The following is a 14,878-nucleotide window of genomic DNA, read 5'->3' as shown; positions in this document are numbered from 1 at the left end:
ATACCCCACTCAGACACAGTATACTGACTCCGAGCCGACCAGTCCTTGTTTTAGCCCTTTAATGCCGAGCGCCAGACAGGGTAACAACAAGTACCATCTTTTAACGTCTTTTGGTATGACGCGGGATCGAACCCCGGACCTTCCGCTCTCCGGGCGAACGCTCTTCCACTAGACCATGGAGGCGGTCTACATACATCTGAAATATTATTGAGAGCTTTAATTCTTTTTTCAACATAGTCCCCATAGTTCATTACATTTGTTCCATCTCTTGTCCAGGTTAGTTTATCACTGTTTTGTAGAAGCTCAAATCCTGGTCTGTCAGCCAGCCTCCCTCAGAAGCAACCCATTCTTGCTCCTCTTTATGTTCCTGACCATGAAAGTTCTTATTCAAATCTTAAATTCGGTGGCAGTCATGGGCCAGATGTGGTGTATAAGGAGGATGGGTTAGGTCTGTTTGCATTCCCATACAGCAGCCATTGCAACATGCTGCAGAGAACATCATGTTGAAGTTTGCTATGACAGTTCTCTTTGATAAGACTCAAAAGAAGATCTTTTCAATAAAATATCTTTGTCAGTATTATGGCATGCTACTCACCATTCATAGCATCAGTAGAAACTAACAGTTTTATACCACTAGTCCTTATAATTATAACATATGGCAAAACCCTTAAAAATGGCAAATTTCTACTTCTCCTTATGATACCTTAATTATTGGGCAGTTTGGCAAGGACCACAGGACTGGTGCCATTTTCTAACGCTGCATAGTGATCCCCGTGGTCAAAGATCAATGTGTATTTTGCCTTTGCTATTCTAGTTGGTGGCCATAACATATTTAATGATCTTGTCTTGTCTTGAACTTCTTAGTTTGGCAGACTCAACGTGTTTCCACGCCTTGGATTCCTGTTTGGTCTTGGATCATTGTAATGGATCTTCTGAGTTGCATTTCTATCTTGTTAACAGGCAGTTAGAAGAGGTAACCCATATAACCTTCATTTCATCCGATGACATTCCAGTAACCCATGGGACTAAACCTTTGACTTGTGTAGACGTTCATAACGGATTGTTTCTGTTGACCACATACAAGGAGCTTGAGATCTCCTCTAAGTCATGTTGTGATGTGTTTATTGTTCTGTATCAGGTCAATCTTTTCTTTTGTGGTGCTGGTGGCGGGTTGACCAGAGCTGGGGTCATCTTCCAAACTCCCTCAACCAATGTTTAAATGTGGCATATAAGGCAGCTTCCCTATTAATAGCATGCTACCATCATCTATATTTGGTGATGACAATCTAGGGTAAAAATTGTGATGACTGCTCAATACTGTTTTGTCAATTAAAATATTAAGAAGTGGAGTACATCAAAGTTGAAGTCAATCATCAGCAAGTCACTGGACTGAAGCATGTCAAATTGAGAAAGAGGACTCAACAAACAGGTAACATCTTCCCGAGGCAAGAGAGTTTACTGACTTTAAGTCTAATTTCAACCCTTGCCAAACTGGGCTGGAATTCCTTGGCTCTATCGTAGTGCCACCAGTGGCTTTTACAAGTTATGTCCCTTCTGAGCCTCTCCTATGGACCAATCAGATTCCACCTCTAGTATCACATGCATTTGCTTCAAACAAAATGGCGTGCCCAGTCAAGACAATCTGATGGATAATCAAGATCTATATTGTGATAAAATGAGTCTTATATCCCAAAGTGCATCAAATCACGTGATCACCTAGATAAACACATGAAAAGATTTAGAAAATACCTGTTGACAACGAGCTGGCAGTGCACATGCTTTGCAAATCCTGCAATTGACCAAAATCTGCATGAGTTTACAAACCCGATTTTGATTTTGTTGCACATTTTGACTGGACTATGGATAGACTTATTAGTCCAACCAAAACATAACTCCATAATACCAGCCTAGTTCGGCAAGGGTGGAAACTGGATGTTTATAGTCAGTTAACTCACTTGCCTCGGTAAGATGAAGTGGCAACTAAACAAACAGTTGTGGGGCTTCGTGACAGAACTGGGGATCGAATGTCCACAAGGGCTACTGAGTATGGATGGACTGGGGTTCCACCTTGGGAGGCAGCAGCCTGCTGGTATTAAGAATTGGCAGTCAGCTGAGTGCCAGCAGTTATATTTAGCAGTGAACTTGGTCAAAAGCGCTTTAAATACATTCTCACTTTCAGTTCATGTTGGTAATGTATGTACACCGCACGTTGCTAAATATAGCCGCTCGCAGTCACCGGACTGCTGATTCTAACCCGAATTGTAACGGTACTAACCACATGATCAAAACTCAGAGATGATCATCATGTTCATTGCGAAGAAAATGGATATTTCTTGATATCCGGGGTAGAATAGGTCTTCAGCAACCCATGCTTGCCGTAAAAGGTGACTATGCTTGTCGTAAAAGGCGACTAAAGGGATCGGGTGGTCAGGCTCGCTAACTTGGTTGTAGGGCTGGGACGAGTCCGAATTTACTACCCGGGTACCCACCCGCGTATTACCCGACCCTACCTGGGTACCCACTGTAGGTCTCAAGAGATAGGTACAAAATGTCCGAATGGGCATTTTTTTACCATAGCACTGACAAAACGTATTAACATACAAGTATTAATCTGGTCATGCATACACTCAAGTTATATCTTTAGTCAAAGATTTGAAAAGTCAGAAGGAATGGGTGCATAGTCAGAAAGAAATGCGAACATTTGTGACTTGTAGTGTAACCACAGAGTTCTAGATAGTTTTTATCATTAAACAATGTATCAAGTGACTAACCACGGGTCCGGGTAGACCTGTTGGTACCCAGGTCCTACTCCGTACCCACCCGACCCGGGTACCCGAGTTACACGTCCCAGCCCTACTTGGTTGATGCATGTCATCGATTCCAATTGCGAGGATCGATGCTCATGATGTCAATCACTGGATTGTCTGGTCCAGACTCGATTATTTACAGACCGCCGTCATATAGCTGGAATATTGCTGTGTGCGGCGTTAAACAACAAACCAACCAACCAACCAAATCATTTATTCATCATCATCATATTTCATGATTCTATTTCAAGTGGTGTGGTCTATAGTTGGTTTCATCAAAGTGTAAACCTCTATGAGCCATGACCATAGTCACTTTAGGCTTGCCTCCTACATTTAGTGGACATGCCGTTATACAGCTGAACTGTAGTTCTAAGCAACATGAAACCCAACCGGTCACTCAGCCGTATTCACTGCTAACATGATGACAATCAACAAGGCACAAGATTATAACATGATTTTCTTTACTCCTGTCAATAGTTTAACAATAAACATTAAACATGCTTACAACAAGGTACTGGCAATTTGAAAGCACAATCACTGATTAACAATAACAGTTTTTCTGTAACAATAGAAATTTATACAACTCCACAAGGCCAGAAAAGTTCAGATCTTGTTTCACAGAATTCTGAACCATAATCTCTCGACACAGGACCCAAAACAAACAATTTGGATTAAAAATTAGAATATTGTTGATAAAAAATGAAGCAAGACATCAATGCCAAATAAATTACCAAAACTTTCAGGATGTAATTAAAAATGCCTGTTGCTTATTACTTAATGATCGTTCGTAAAATGTCTTTAAAATAAGTGCCACGGCACTGTAGTCAACATCAAAATGTCAACAAAGACTGAAACTTAACTAAAGGCTGCATAGATATCCATATATCTAGAATATAATCTAATGAGCTGAACAGAATATTGTGTCACCATAAGGAGGAACTGTTAAGTTCCCAACAGTCTGGCAATTTCAAAGAAGTTTACAGAGCCAAATACCGTATTCGACGTAATAAGCGCCCCACTCTAATAAGCGCCCACGGCGATAATTGCTAATATATTGGCCCGTGAACAATCCCAATTAGCACCCTTTCCGATTGATCAATGTACACAATACTTATTTATTCGCATATAATACGCACTCGTGTGTTATATGCACCCTTATTTATGGGCAATTAAATTCTGGAAAAATATATCTATCGTATATAAACATTTCAGGCTGTCAGCCTAATTTTCTAATTTTGAGAGCACCCTGGGCGCTTATTACGTCGAATATGGTATGCATTTTGAGAGAATATAAGAGCAGAGTCAAACCAAGGACCACATTTGGCAAAGAAATGGAACACATATGTTGAATCTTACCACTAAACAAATACCAAATATAATTTCATTTTGAACATTTATGACTCACTAATGGTCACAAATTTCTTTCTCTTTTTCAATATGGCAGCCAGATTCAGACCTCTGGAACAAACTCGGGTGACAATTTGATATTATAAAATGATATGCGAGTAACCCTTCATGTGGCATGTCATCTTTTGTGTCATTTGGTAATTTTGGAAAACATGCCATGATTACCATCTAACTGTAGTAGGCAATGAGAAATGGGGATATGTCATGAATAGTCAGGGTTTATCATTTGCTTGTCCCGCTTGTCTATCTCTATCTAATCACTCTGGAGCAAACGCACAAAACATCACACAATGGAATGGTGACAATAAAATTTAAAGGTTAGTTCAGTCAGAGTAAATCTAGTCAGGGTTGAATAGTAATTTGCAAATGGTTCTTAAATTCTGGCATTAATAACTGCCAACAAAGTGATAACATTAACAACTATAATATAACTAAGATAATGTAGAATATTAATCATAACTTGAGCAAAAGTCTTGTGTGTATGATTCAATCAACTTTCATCTTTGAAGTACATGTCTTGTATCATTTCATTCGAACTAAGACTGCAGATTTTAGATTTCTTGACCATTGGATTCCAAGATTTATTCACAAATGCTTCAGCTGTAAAACACTCTTCAGACATTCTGGCAGAGGTAGTTTGTGAACTGTAGCTGGCATTGATGCTCCAAGGATCTGTCTGATCTTGAAGCAAGATAGGTCCTGTAGTGTCCTTGTTTGTGAAGTGTACAAGGGCAGCTTTTTCTTCAAAGCCTTTCCATCTTTTCCGTGGAAGGCGTGAGCCCTGATGCACTTTTCTTCACTGTTGACATTGTAGCCAGCTCTGAACAAGAGGTCCACCATAGATGCTCGCACAGACCTGTTGTGGTTCTTGGCTGCATATCTAAGAAGTGACTTTCGCTGTTTGGAGCAGCATTGAGCATTCTTCCTCAGCAGGAATCGGACAATGTTGACACTGTTACCCTTCACGGCTGTAACCAATTCCTTGCAGTGCTTGTAGTCACCAGCCATAATCTTTGCTGTGTAAATCAAAACCGTCATCTTCAAGCTGCGGCAAATAGCCATTCCAAGAGTTGACTTGATATCAGACACATAGTTAGCATTCTCATATCTGAAGGAGCGATTCAAGACAGCTCCTGCCTCCAGAAGCGTGAGAACATTCATAGACGAACCATGTTTGACTGCCATGTACAGTGCACTGCGACCGATGAGGTCCTTCTGATTCACATTCGCACCTCTGGAAATTAGGAATTTCAGCATATCTGCACGACCATTGGACTGTCTGGCTACCTCATGAAGCGTAGTAGATCCCTTCTTGTTACTTTGATTGATATCAATCCCAATTTTGCTCATGTGATTTAAAAAGTTGAACTGCCCTCGTAGACCACACTCATGGACTGTGTTATATTTCTTGTCAATGACAAACCCTTCCCCAATCAGAAAGTCAAATATGACCACACTACCAATCACAGCAGCACGATTCACTGGCAGGATAGGATAAGCCCTCTCCTTCATCCTTTGTGACACTTCCCTTAACTCAAACCATCTCAGTATACCAGCACCATCTCGTGCAACTATCAGTCTATCCAGAATATTCCATGATCGGTCGCTAATGTGTTTGTTCTTTTTCACAGCAGACTGTATATTTCCAGAGGCACCAGGCTGAGCTGTAGCATTGGGAGGGTATGGTTTGGTCATGGGTATCAAACACTTTTCAGTATCAACTGTATCAATTTTATCTGCATCATGTATATCAACTCTAAAGTCAGCATTTGTTCTATTGAACTCTAAGCCACAGTCTGAGTGATAGCTCACATCAGATAAAGGGGACCCATCAGATGAATCATACAGTTGGTCCTCATCATCCCAGTGACCATCATTGCTAACAAGCAGACAGTTATCCAGATCAGAACTCGAGCCAGTCAGGTGGTCCTCACTGTATTCATCCTCAGACTCCGACCATACATAATTAGATCCTTTGCGTTTTTCTACGTCTTCCTCATCAAATGAGTCACTCCAGTTATCTGGGTCATCTGCTGAGTAATCTGTATGGTACAGTGATACATCCAAATCCGATGAAGAATCTTCAAAGTCAGCAGTTGTTTCCTCATCATATGATGACTCCTCAAAATATTGTCTGTCATACTCAGATCTGTGTCCAACAAATGCTTGCATAAATGAACATGGTGAGGGAGAGGTCCTTTCCTGTTCTGTATCATCGTCCTCATCATCACCATCATTGTCATCAGTGTTGTTGTTCAGGTCAAGAGCATTCCAAGACTGACTTCTATCACAGATCTTGGGACCTGAGACACTGGAATGTTTCTCAGGATGTGTTCTTGATTCATCTGTACTGCTGCTAGCACATTCTACAAAAATATTTGTGTCTGTTCCTGAGGTCGACATTTTCCTGCAGGTATCTGAAATGAAATAAGATTAGGTTTCATCAAGCACTTGCAAGAAGTGATAACAATTTCTGGTTGCAATTCATTAAAATTATGGGTAGATTGGGTTACAACTTACTGGAAAGCCATATTTTGGGTGACAGGTTTGGGGACTCCAATTTCATTCATTTACATTTTATTACTTTGTTTTTAATTTCAAAGTCAGAAATCAGTCATTTGCAAGTTTTGCAAGAAAACTCAGAATCGCTGACATATGCCTATCTATAGGAGTTCGAACGATCTACGTGTAGACCTAGAATGTTACTGACTTTTGGTTCCAGTGCTCCATTTCGAACATCTGATCAAATATTTTTCAATAATTTTTTTTAGTTTATTCATTAGCTTGACATGAAATTTGGGAAGCCGTACATTATTGTTGTAATATTGTTTTATTCATCTACGTTGTAGACATGGATCGTGGCTCTAGCTAGCCTACCTTGAGTCAACATATATCTTTTGAAACAGTTGAACAGGTGAAGGCCGATGAATGATGTAAAATCGATTGCAAACATGGAACCTACAAATTACATCTTAAGTAAAAACATCTGCGGACAGACTATCGACAAAACTTACCTGAAACAGTTTACACCCCAGGGGACATTAATGCCTCAGTCTTTGACTTCGAGGCACACGCATTGACATGTCAGATGTCTTCTGACACACCCAACTCTCCCGCCGATTCCTTCAAAATGCTATCAGCCGCTGCAGCAGTTGCCTCCCTTACTTATTCCATGACCACAATGGTGTTTTGACCGAATTAGTTTAGTAACAGAGACCAGAGACCATATAATAGAGACTGCAGAGACCAAATACCGATATATCAATATGTCAGTCATCGGCCTCCACCCGTTCAACTGTTTCAAAAGCTATGTTGACTCAAGGTAGTCTGTCTAGAGCCATATCGGTAAATGGTCTCTGATCTAAAATGATACCACGAAATATAAGTCAAGACTTCAAGACTTCTATGATCCCCGGTGAGGAGACCTATAGCCTTGGTTGCTGGTGGCTTATAGCCCGTGGTAAATGTTAGTATTTTTATGCTAAAATATGTTTGACAATTTTACTTTTAAATAGAACTTTGATTTATTTGTATGACATGCTACTACCTATTAATACTTGTTCTCGTCGCTCTGTGGCTGAAGTAACGCTGATGCGACGTTATATTTTGACTCACTCACTGTTGAGAATTTGTGGAACTTCGATTTGATTTATATTTTTATAACAGAAAAGAGTTGGTCTAGTGGTATTGAGGTCACTGATACCACCGTCAAAGTTCGAGCAATATCAATAGTAAACATTAAACTCCACACGAATGCTAGAATCATGCACACATATTCTTTCCAAACGGCAAACTGATGGGCGGATATCCTTTAAAACGGCACGCACGTACCAATGCATGGCTCGATGATAATATATCAGATAGTCACAGTCTTCCATTTCGCCCGGATTGTTAATAAATTAACAATGCCAAATAAGTAATCCAATCGAAATATTCTACAGTCCCGAAATTGTATTGATTCGTGAACCCATGCTTTTTCCCCGAAGATTTCGGAGAGCGTCACATGACTCGTGCTCAAGAGTTGTTTGATCAGGGTTACACAAATACAGCATTATTGGCCTCAGTAATTCTTTCAAAACGTATTATGGTAGACATGTGGAGGACAATTCCAAATCTGACACATCAGTGAAAAAAGAAATTATGTCCGAGGCGATTCGCAATTTCGACTTGTGCCATAATTATATTGTTGTTTTTCAGGTGACCAATTGACTTGCCTTTGCATGTGTTTGTGAAGGTGCCACCGGTGGAGCGAGCTATTTGACAGTGATTCATGAACACATGATAACGATATAAATTTAGTCGGAATCGTACAATGGTCTTAAGAGTTTTCTGATGGTTATGGAAAATGTTCTTTGTTCGTGTTTATTTAGTATTTTCAACTTAGAAACGAAATAGTTTACGAACACCTTGCTATATCATAGCGGTATATACATGAACTATATTCACAAAATTCAAAATTCGAAATACATTTTGATCTTTGAAAAGACACCAAAAACGTCACTGAAAACACGGTTTCCTCACACTGAAACCAACAGAAACAATAGCATGACGTCATGTTAAAGAACAGAATTATGACGTCACAGAAACATATGACGACTGGCCGTAGTTATTCAGTCCATCGTGTGGCTTTGATGTGTACAGCTGTTTATTGCTGAATCGTCTTCCGCGATTTGTTTATTTGGTAGAATACTTCTTTCTAAAGGTATGTATCGACCCTTTATCCCTTTTATTACTTTAAGGAGATACACTTTCGGTCAAAATTATGATAAAACATTAACTTTGCCTACACAAAGACTCTTTTTTTCAAAAATAATAAATAAAAAGAAGTTGTTTTCTTGAGATCATTTATAGTTTAAACGAAGAGTGATTATTTTCGTACAGCTCTACCATGTCTCGGAGGTTACAGAAGAGTCGCAAATCTATTCACCCGAATCTGGAGGTTAGACCAGGTCCGACATTCCAACGAGGCCCACGTCATACACGTCAGACACCATGTACGTACCATATTTTAATAAGAACATGACAACAACATCTGACTACAATCCTTATTTAATTGATTGTGTACGTATTATTCACCATTTCTTAGGAACAGCGGTGATAAAATCGCGTATATTTTTTTACATCACCAAATTGTAACAACAATGTTTTGTCAAAAGTCACTTTATTCTAATTTCAGTTTTCTTTTGTCGATCGGCCTCTCAAACAAACTGAAAAAATATACGGCCTTGACATGAAATCATTCATTAACTGTGCTTGATCATAACTTATGATAGTTGTACCCACACATCTTTTAAAGCAAATTATATTGATAAGTCGTAAATATAATAAATGTCTCTTGACCGCGCTAGTTATAATGTAGTATGTTTATGTTTGAATGGATGAGGTATTCTGAGTGAGTGAGTTATAATTTAACGTCATATCGGCAATATTTCAGCCGTATCGTGAGTGACGTGTTAGGACATGTTTTCACGTGATGTATACGCAGTATACCGATATAATATACTAGTATATTGATGGATGCCTGCTAAAACCACATTCACTTCACTCAATGAGTCTTTTAGTATCAGTTGTCCTGTGTATGCGTGAGTTTTGTTTGCAAAGTCCTTCATTTCCACAGGTCAGTACGAGGAATTCAATTCTGACATGAGTAACATTCAGGACAGGTATGTTCAGTATAATCTTCTTTAGTTATAATTCAACAACCAAGAATAAACCCTTTTTCAATCATGCCACCGAAGCGTACATGTTTCAGTACATATTACGAATATTTTCGGGTCAATTGGCAGTTTTAGCATGTTTGAATCAAGACCTTAACAAACATTTATGTTTGTCTGCTAAGCCCTATTATAAAAGTATAAAATCTAAATCCATATCTGTCAGTTAATAATTACCCCCACTGATAACACCTAATGTAGAGCCGTGGCGCTATTAACAATACAGTAAACTACGGTTATAACGAACACGCTTATAACGAACTAACGGATATAACGAACTAACTTTTTAGTCCCGACTATATGCTGTAGTTATGCTGTATATATGCTTATAACGAACTACGATTATAACGAACTAAAATTAGTAGTCCCTTTGAGTTCGTTATAACCGTAGTTTACTGCATAAACTAACTAATGTCTAGATCTGGACTATCATGGTAATGGGCCCCTTGCCATAGAGCATAGCCCCCATATTTGTATATTTATGTTGTTTCCATATAGATTGTTGGGGAGACTGCCACCAGACGATCGTCAACGGTGTAGAACCAGGCGGAACATGGAAATGGCCGACCCTCATGAACCAAAGAGAAAACGGAAGCCTAAGGAACAGATGGGACAGCCTGGAGAGGATGACAGTAGCCGCCATCTTCCATCTGTTCGAAATTGCCACCCTCTTTCCAGGGAACAGGAAGACGGGAACAGCAGACGATATCTGAGCGAGTGTCGTCATCGTCTTGCGAAAAAATGGGAAGAACAGAAACAAACTATGAAGGAGCTCCAGAAGAAGAAAGAGGAAGAGCTCAAGGAACTTCAGACACTTCTTCGTAAAGAGAGGGCTGTCTTTAGAATGAGTGTGCTCTCTGCTTCAGTCAGCCTTAGTAAAGAGATCAAGAAGGAGAGGAATGCACCCACCTTGAACAGGGTGAAAGTATCCACCACAGCCCCTTCTTTGGAACTGACAAGGAAACCTAACGTCTGCAGAAAGGTTAAGAAGCGTGCAACTGGCACACTTCCGGTAGTTGCCGGATGTGGGCATGACTGGTTAGAGTCCTGTCCAGAAGCTGAGAGGAAAGACGGATTCAGAGGTTCAAAAGTAGTTCTCCCTCCAATAAAGAGTAAGATATCAAAACAAATATGGCGCTAGATGCATGAACAACCAGTGTTTCTTCTTGTTGAAGAAGAGACTGTAAGAATTGTCCACAATGATAGGCCAAGGAGACAAAGGAAAAGGCATGAACGTTACTGCTTGATTAAGATGTCCAAGAGCTTGGATCATAGTATGTGTTATCACCACACGTAAGGTGTGAACAAGGCTTTATTAACTATGGTTGTTTATAATGAATGCTTCTTATTTGATTGTAAATATTTCAAACATGTGAAATAAAAGGAATCATTGGATAGCCACATTTTCTGTAATGCATGTAAAATCATCCACCATTATTCAGTGTGTCATATCTCCAATATATACTACTCAAAGTTTGCTAGGTTTTGATGATATAAAATAAATTCCAACAAACAAAGATTAAAATATCCCGGTACACAATAATTGGGCAACACCCAAAGGATAAACGGACAGAGGCATGTAGTCACGGGTGCGATGTACATGAGATGCTTGAAAACCTGTGTTTGGGTGTTTCGTGACAGCACATCATTATCAGAGAGCACAACAGTTGCTACTGAGGATTGCAACAACTGAATGCACTTATGACCCCTCAGCATCAAAGGCATGCTTGAAAGTGGGTCTACACAACGTCACCTTGCAAACGTCTTTGGTGTCACCCAAAGTGATCAGCAGGGCATGGAATTGATACCAGACGTTTGGATCAGCTACCGAGCAACATGCATCGCTCCACCACAAAGAAGGAAGACAGGTTTCTCCTGCTTGCAAGCAATGCGTCATCACTTCATGACTGCCACCAAACTCAGAAATGACTTGCGGAATGACAGTGGCGTTAACGTTTCTACTCAAACAGTGCGTAATCATCTCCGCGAGGATGGTCTCCGGTCCTCCAGACTCCACATCACAGGCAGGCGCTTTTGGATTGGGCTGAAGATCACGTCAATCGGACAGACCAGGACTGGGCTTTCAGGATTCTGACCAATATGGAGGGGGATCAATCATGATTTGGGGTAGGATCAGTTGAGCTGGAAGAAACGATCTCCGTGTCCTACAGCGGGTAGGATGACAGATGTACGTGAGACAGTATGCTGGTGCAATAGGACCGGATTTCATGGACGATAACCCACGACCTCATCGTTCCAGGGTCGTTGATGCCTGCTTAGAGCAGAAGACCATTGTCTGCAACGAGTACCCAGCTCGGACATCAGACCTCAACCCAATCAAACACATGTAGAATGAGCTCTGGAACAAGCTGCAGATCGCCCTCTCATGACTGCCTGGCCTTCCGGCAATTCTACTGGAACTCGGCAATACTCTTACTGAAGAGTGGTACAATCACTTATTGGGAGTATCAGACAACAGATACGTTTGTGACAATGAATTTGTTTTTGTGATTTTTTTAGTTTAGGTCAGATATTCTCATTTTGACGGCGATCTGACTGATAAGTGGTTGTTTGTTGGCATTGTATTTCACATGACAACAGACTTTTGTTCATTCAACAAGTCTTCAAGCAAATAGTCTTTGGCTATTTCAACAGATGCACACAATTTGACACATTAACTTTTAATGAAGTGAACCTTAGCAAACTTGGAGTAGTATATTATATGTATGCCCTGGACCAATTCACCACAGCTGCTTGTTCAGAAGTGACGTCAGTCTCCATCACTTTCACTACCCTAGCACAGAAATTCTCTTGTGAACCTACAAGTCACACATTAAGCACCTGTGCCCCTTCACCTATGTTGGCATGGGCAACAGTTGTCATAGATGTGGGAGTATGGGAGATATTGCAGTGCTATGGTGGCTTTGATACCGATTTAATTCTGCTTTTTATACAAGCATAGCTTCCAATTTCAATGTCCAACAGTCATTTGAAAAGTTCCCATTGTATCTTAGGTGTGAGTGAGTTGGCTTTTTTTTTAGTTCTATCGGGGCGTGTCAGCTTAATGTGGGTGGAAAGTTAACAGTCAGTAAAGGTTTACAACTTTGGAAAAATTCACAAGCAATCATGGTGAATCTTGGATACAAAGTCAGGAAAATTTGTACCTTGGACCACAGGGATGCCCTTTATAGCTCCTCTTATTTGTCAATTGATACAGATACTGCTCTGCACAGTGACTTGTGGTATTCAAGGCTAACCATCCCAGCTACATGACAAGGATATCAATGGTTTGATTCAGTGTTGTCTTCTACTAAACTTAAACACTGAACTATGTCATCTGTACTTGTGGGGTTCTGGGTTAGAACTATATAAGAGGCGACCGTGTGGTCAGCCATGGCGACTTGGTTGATAGCATGTCCTCGTACCCGACGATGTGGATCGTTGTTCACACTATCACTGCATTGTCTGGTCAAGACTTGATTATTTACATGCTGCCAACATACAGCAGTAATATCGCTGAATGTGGGTTTAAACAACAAACAAACTTCATCTGTAAATAAAGATTTATTACCACAGATTTGCAACAGATGACAAACTGGAAAATACTGCAAAACAACAATTAAATAAACTATACATTGGTGAAAGTAGGTTAACAAGCATTAATGAACTGATATTAGCTCAGTTCAGTTCACAACATAATGAGAGTCCATAAAGTTCAAGCATTAAGTCTACTTGAGAGCAAATAAAAAGATCACACACAGTTAAGTGTACAATTTGTAATTTAAAAGAAAAGAGAATATATGCTAAATAGCTGTATAACAGGTATATACTTCAAAGTAGTAAAGAAATGATGTTTTTTCATAGCAGTTGGTTGGCAAATTTCTTCCAAGATGGGTAACTGGAACATTAATATAAGTCAAAACACATGTTTTAAAGTTTTGAAATAAAAAAGTTTAAAGTACATGATACTTTTGAGAACCACTGATTTTATATTATTCTTGTGTATATTGTATGGTTAAACCATGAAGAATCACTTGACACAACTTATCCTTGGATTAATTAATATCTGTGATGGATTGATGTCATTTTACATTTTCCACTTTACAAGAGGAGGGGTGTTGCTCACTTATGAAAATATCACTCTTTGTCATTCTTTGGCATACTTCTGTGTTAACACACAGATGTACTAGCTTTCAAGGGACCTTGGTCCACTAAGTGATCTTAGTGCTACGACTCTGACTATTATAGGCTTGTGTTAAAACATGGAAGTTGCCTAATTTAGACTAGATTTCGGACAAGTAGATAAAGTTGCAAGATCCACTGAAATAATGCCACAATACGAGGTGAAAATCTTGCTTCATAAAAGGCTCATAGTCTCCATTGATTTTCTTTTTCTAGTATAGTATAAACTTATGAATATAAATGCATAAGGAAGAGAATTTATGGATGTCAACTTCTTTATTATGAGGAAAACAATGTTTCGGAGTATATGCTTACTCCGAAACGCTGTGTTCCTCATAATAAAGAAGTTGACATCCACGAATTCTCTTCCTAATGTGTATCCCTTCTAAATGTCTTTCAAAGACTTAATAAAAATGCAAGTCATTTGATGACCTGAAATAATTATCATCAAAACGTCTTCAAGCAATGTCAGTATTGCACAGCAATGTGATGGTAAACAAGTCTGTTGGATGTTTGTTCAAAGTGAAGAGTTATGATTGAAAAAGTTTTCCCCAGTTCTAAACTCGACACATGATTGAAAACAGAAGTCTGAATTGTTCTTTTTTAAATAATGATTTCTGTTTGATAGTATTTTTGCTAATGAGAGGGGTTGATACTAAAAATAACATGTACAAATATATAAAATAATTGAAACATGAAATGAATACCAATTTTTCTCTTGATGAAATAGCAAATATCTATTTGAGAATTTTCAACATCTTCCCTTGG

General features: G+C 39.4%; 2 protein-coding genes across 2 annotated transcripts; one reads left to right on the top strand and one right to left on the bottom strand.

Annotated features, from left to right (window-relative positions):
- Positions 1-4,351: 4,351 nt before the first annotated feature.
- Positions 4,352-7,343, bottom strand: LOC124146685. Its single transcript, XM_046517102.2, has 2 exons — positions 7,229-7,343; positions 4,352-6,631 (listed from the first exon to the last, which is right to left on the bottom strand). Exon 2 carries the CDS (start codon positions 6,615-6,617, stop codon positions 4,800-4,802), a length of 1,818 nt encoding a protein of 605 aa, XP_046373058.2. The 5' UTR covers positions 6,618-6,631; positions 7,229-7,343; the 3' UTR covers positions 4,352-4,799.
- A 943-nt stretch (positions 7,344-8,286) lies between these two features.
- On the top strand, positions 8,287-11,314 carry LOC124146604. The gene is made up of 4 exons (XM_046516962.2): positions 8,287-8,916; positions 9,096-9,208; positions 9,832-9,877; positions 10,427-11,314. Exons 2-4 carry the CDS (start codon positions 9,103-9,105, stop codon positions 11,067-11,069), a joined length of 795 nt encoding a protein of 264 aa, XP_046372918.2. The 5' UTR covers positions 8,287-8,916; positions 9,096-9,102; the 3' UTR covers positions 11,070-11,314.
- The last annotated feature ends 3,564 nt before the right edge of the window (positions 11,315-14,878 follow it).

Source organism: Haliotis rufescens, unplaced genomic scaffold, assembly GCF_023055435.1.
Source record: "Haliotis rufescens isolate VD_foot unplaced genomic scaffold, xgHalRufe1.0.p SCAF_3, whole genome shotgun sequence".
Classification (NCBI taxonomy): domain Eukaryota; kingdom Metazoa; phylum Mollusca; class Gastropoda; order Lepetellida; family Haliotidae; genus Haliotis; species Haliotis rufescens.
This window is presented reverse-complemented; position numbering and strand designations above follow the sequence as displayed.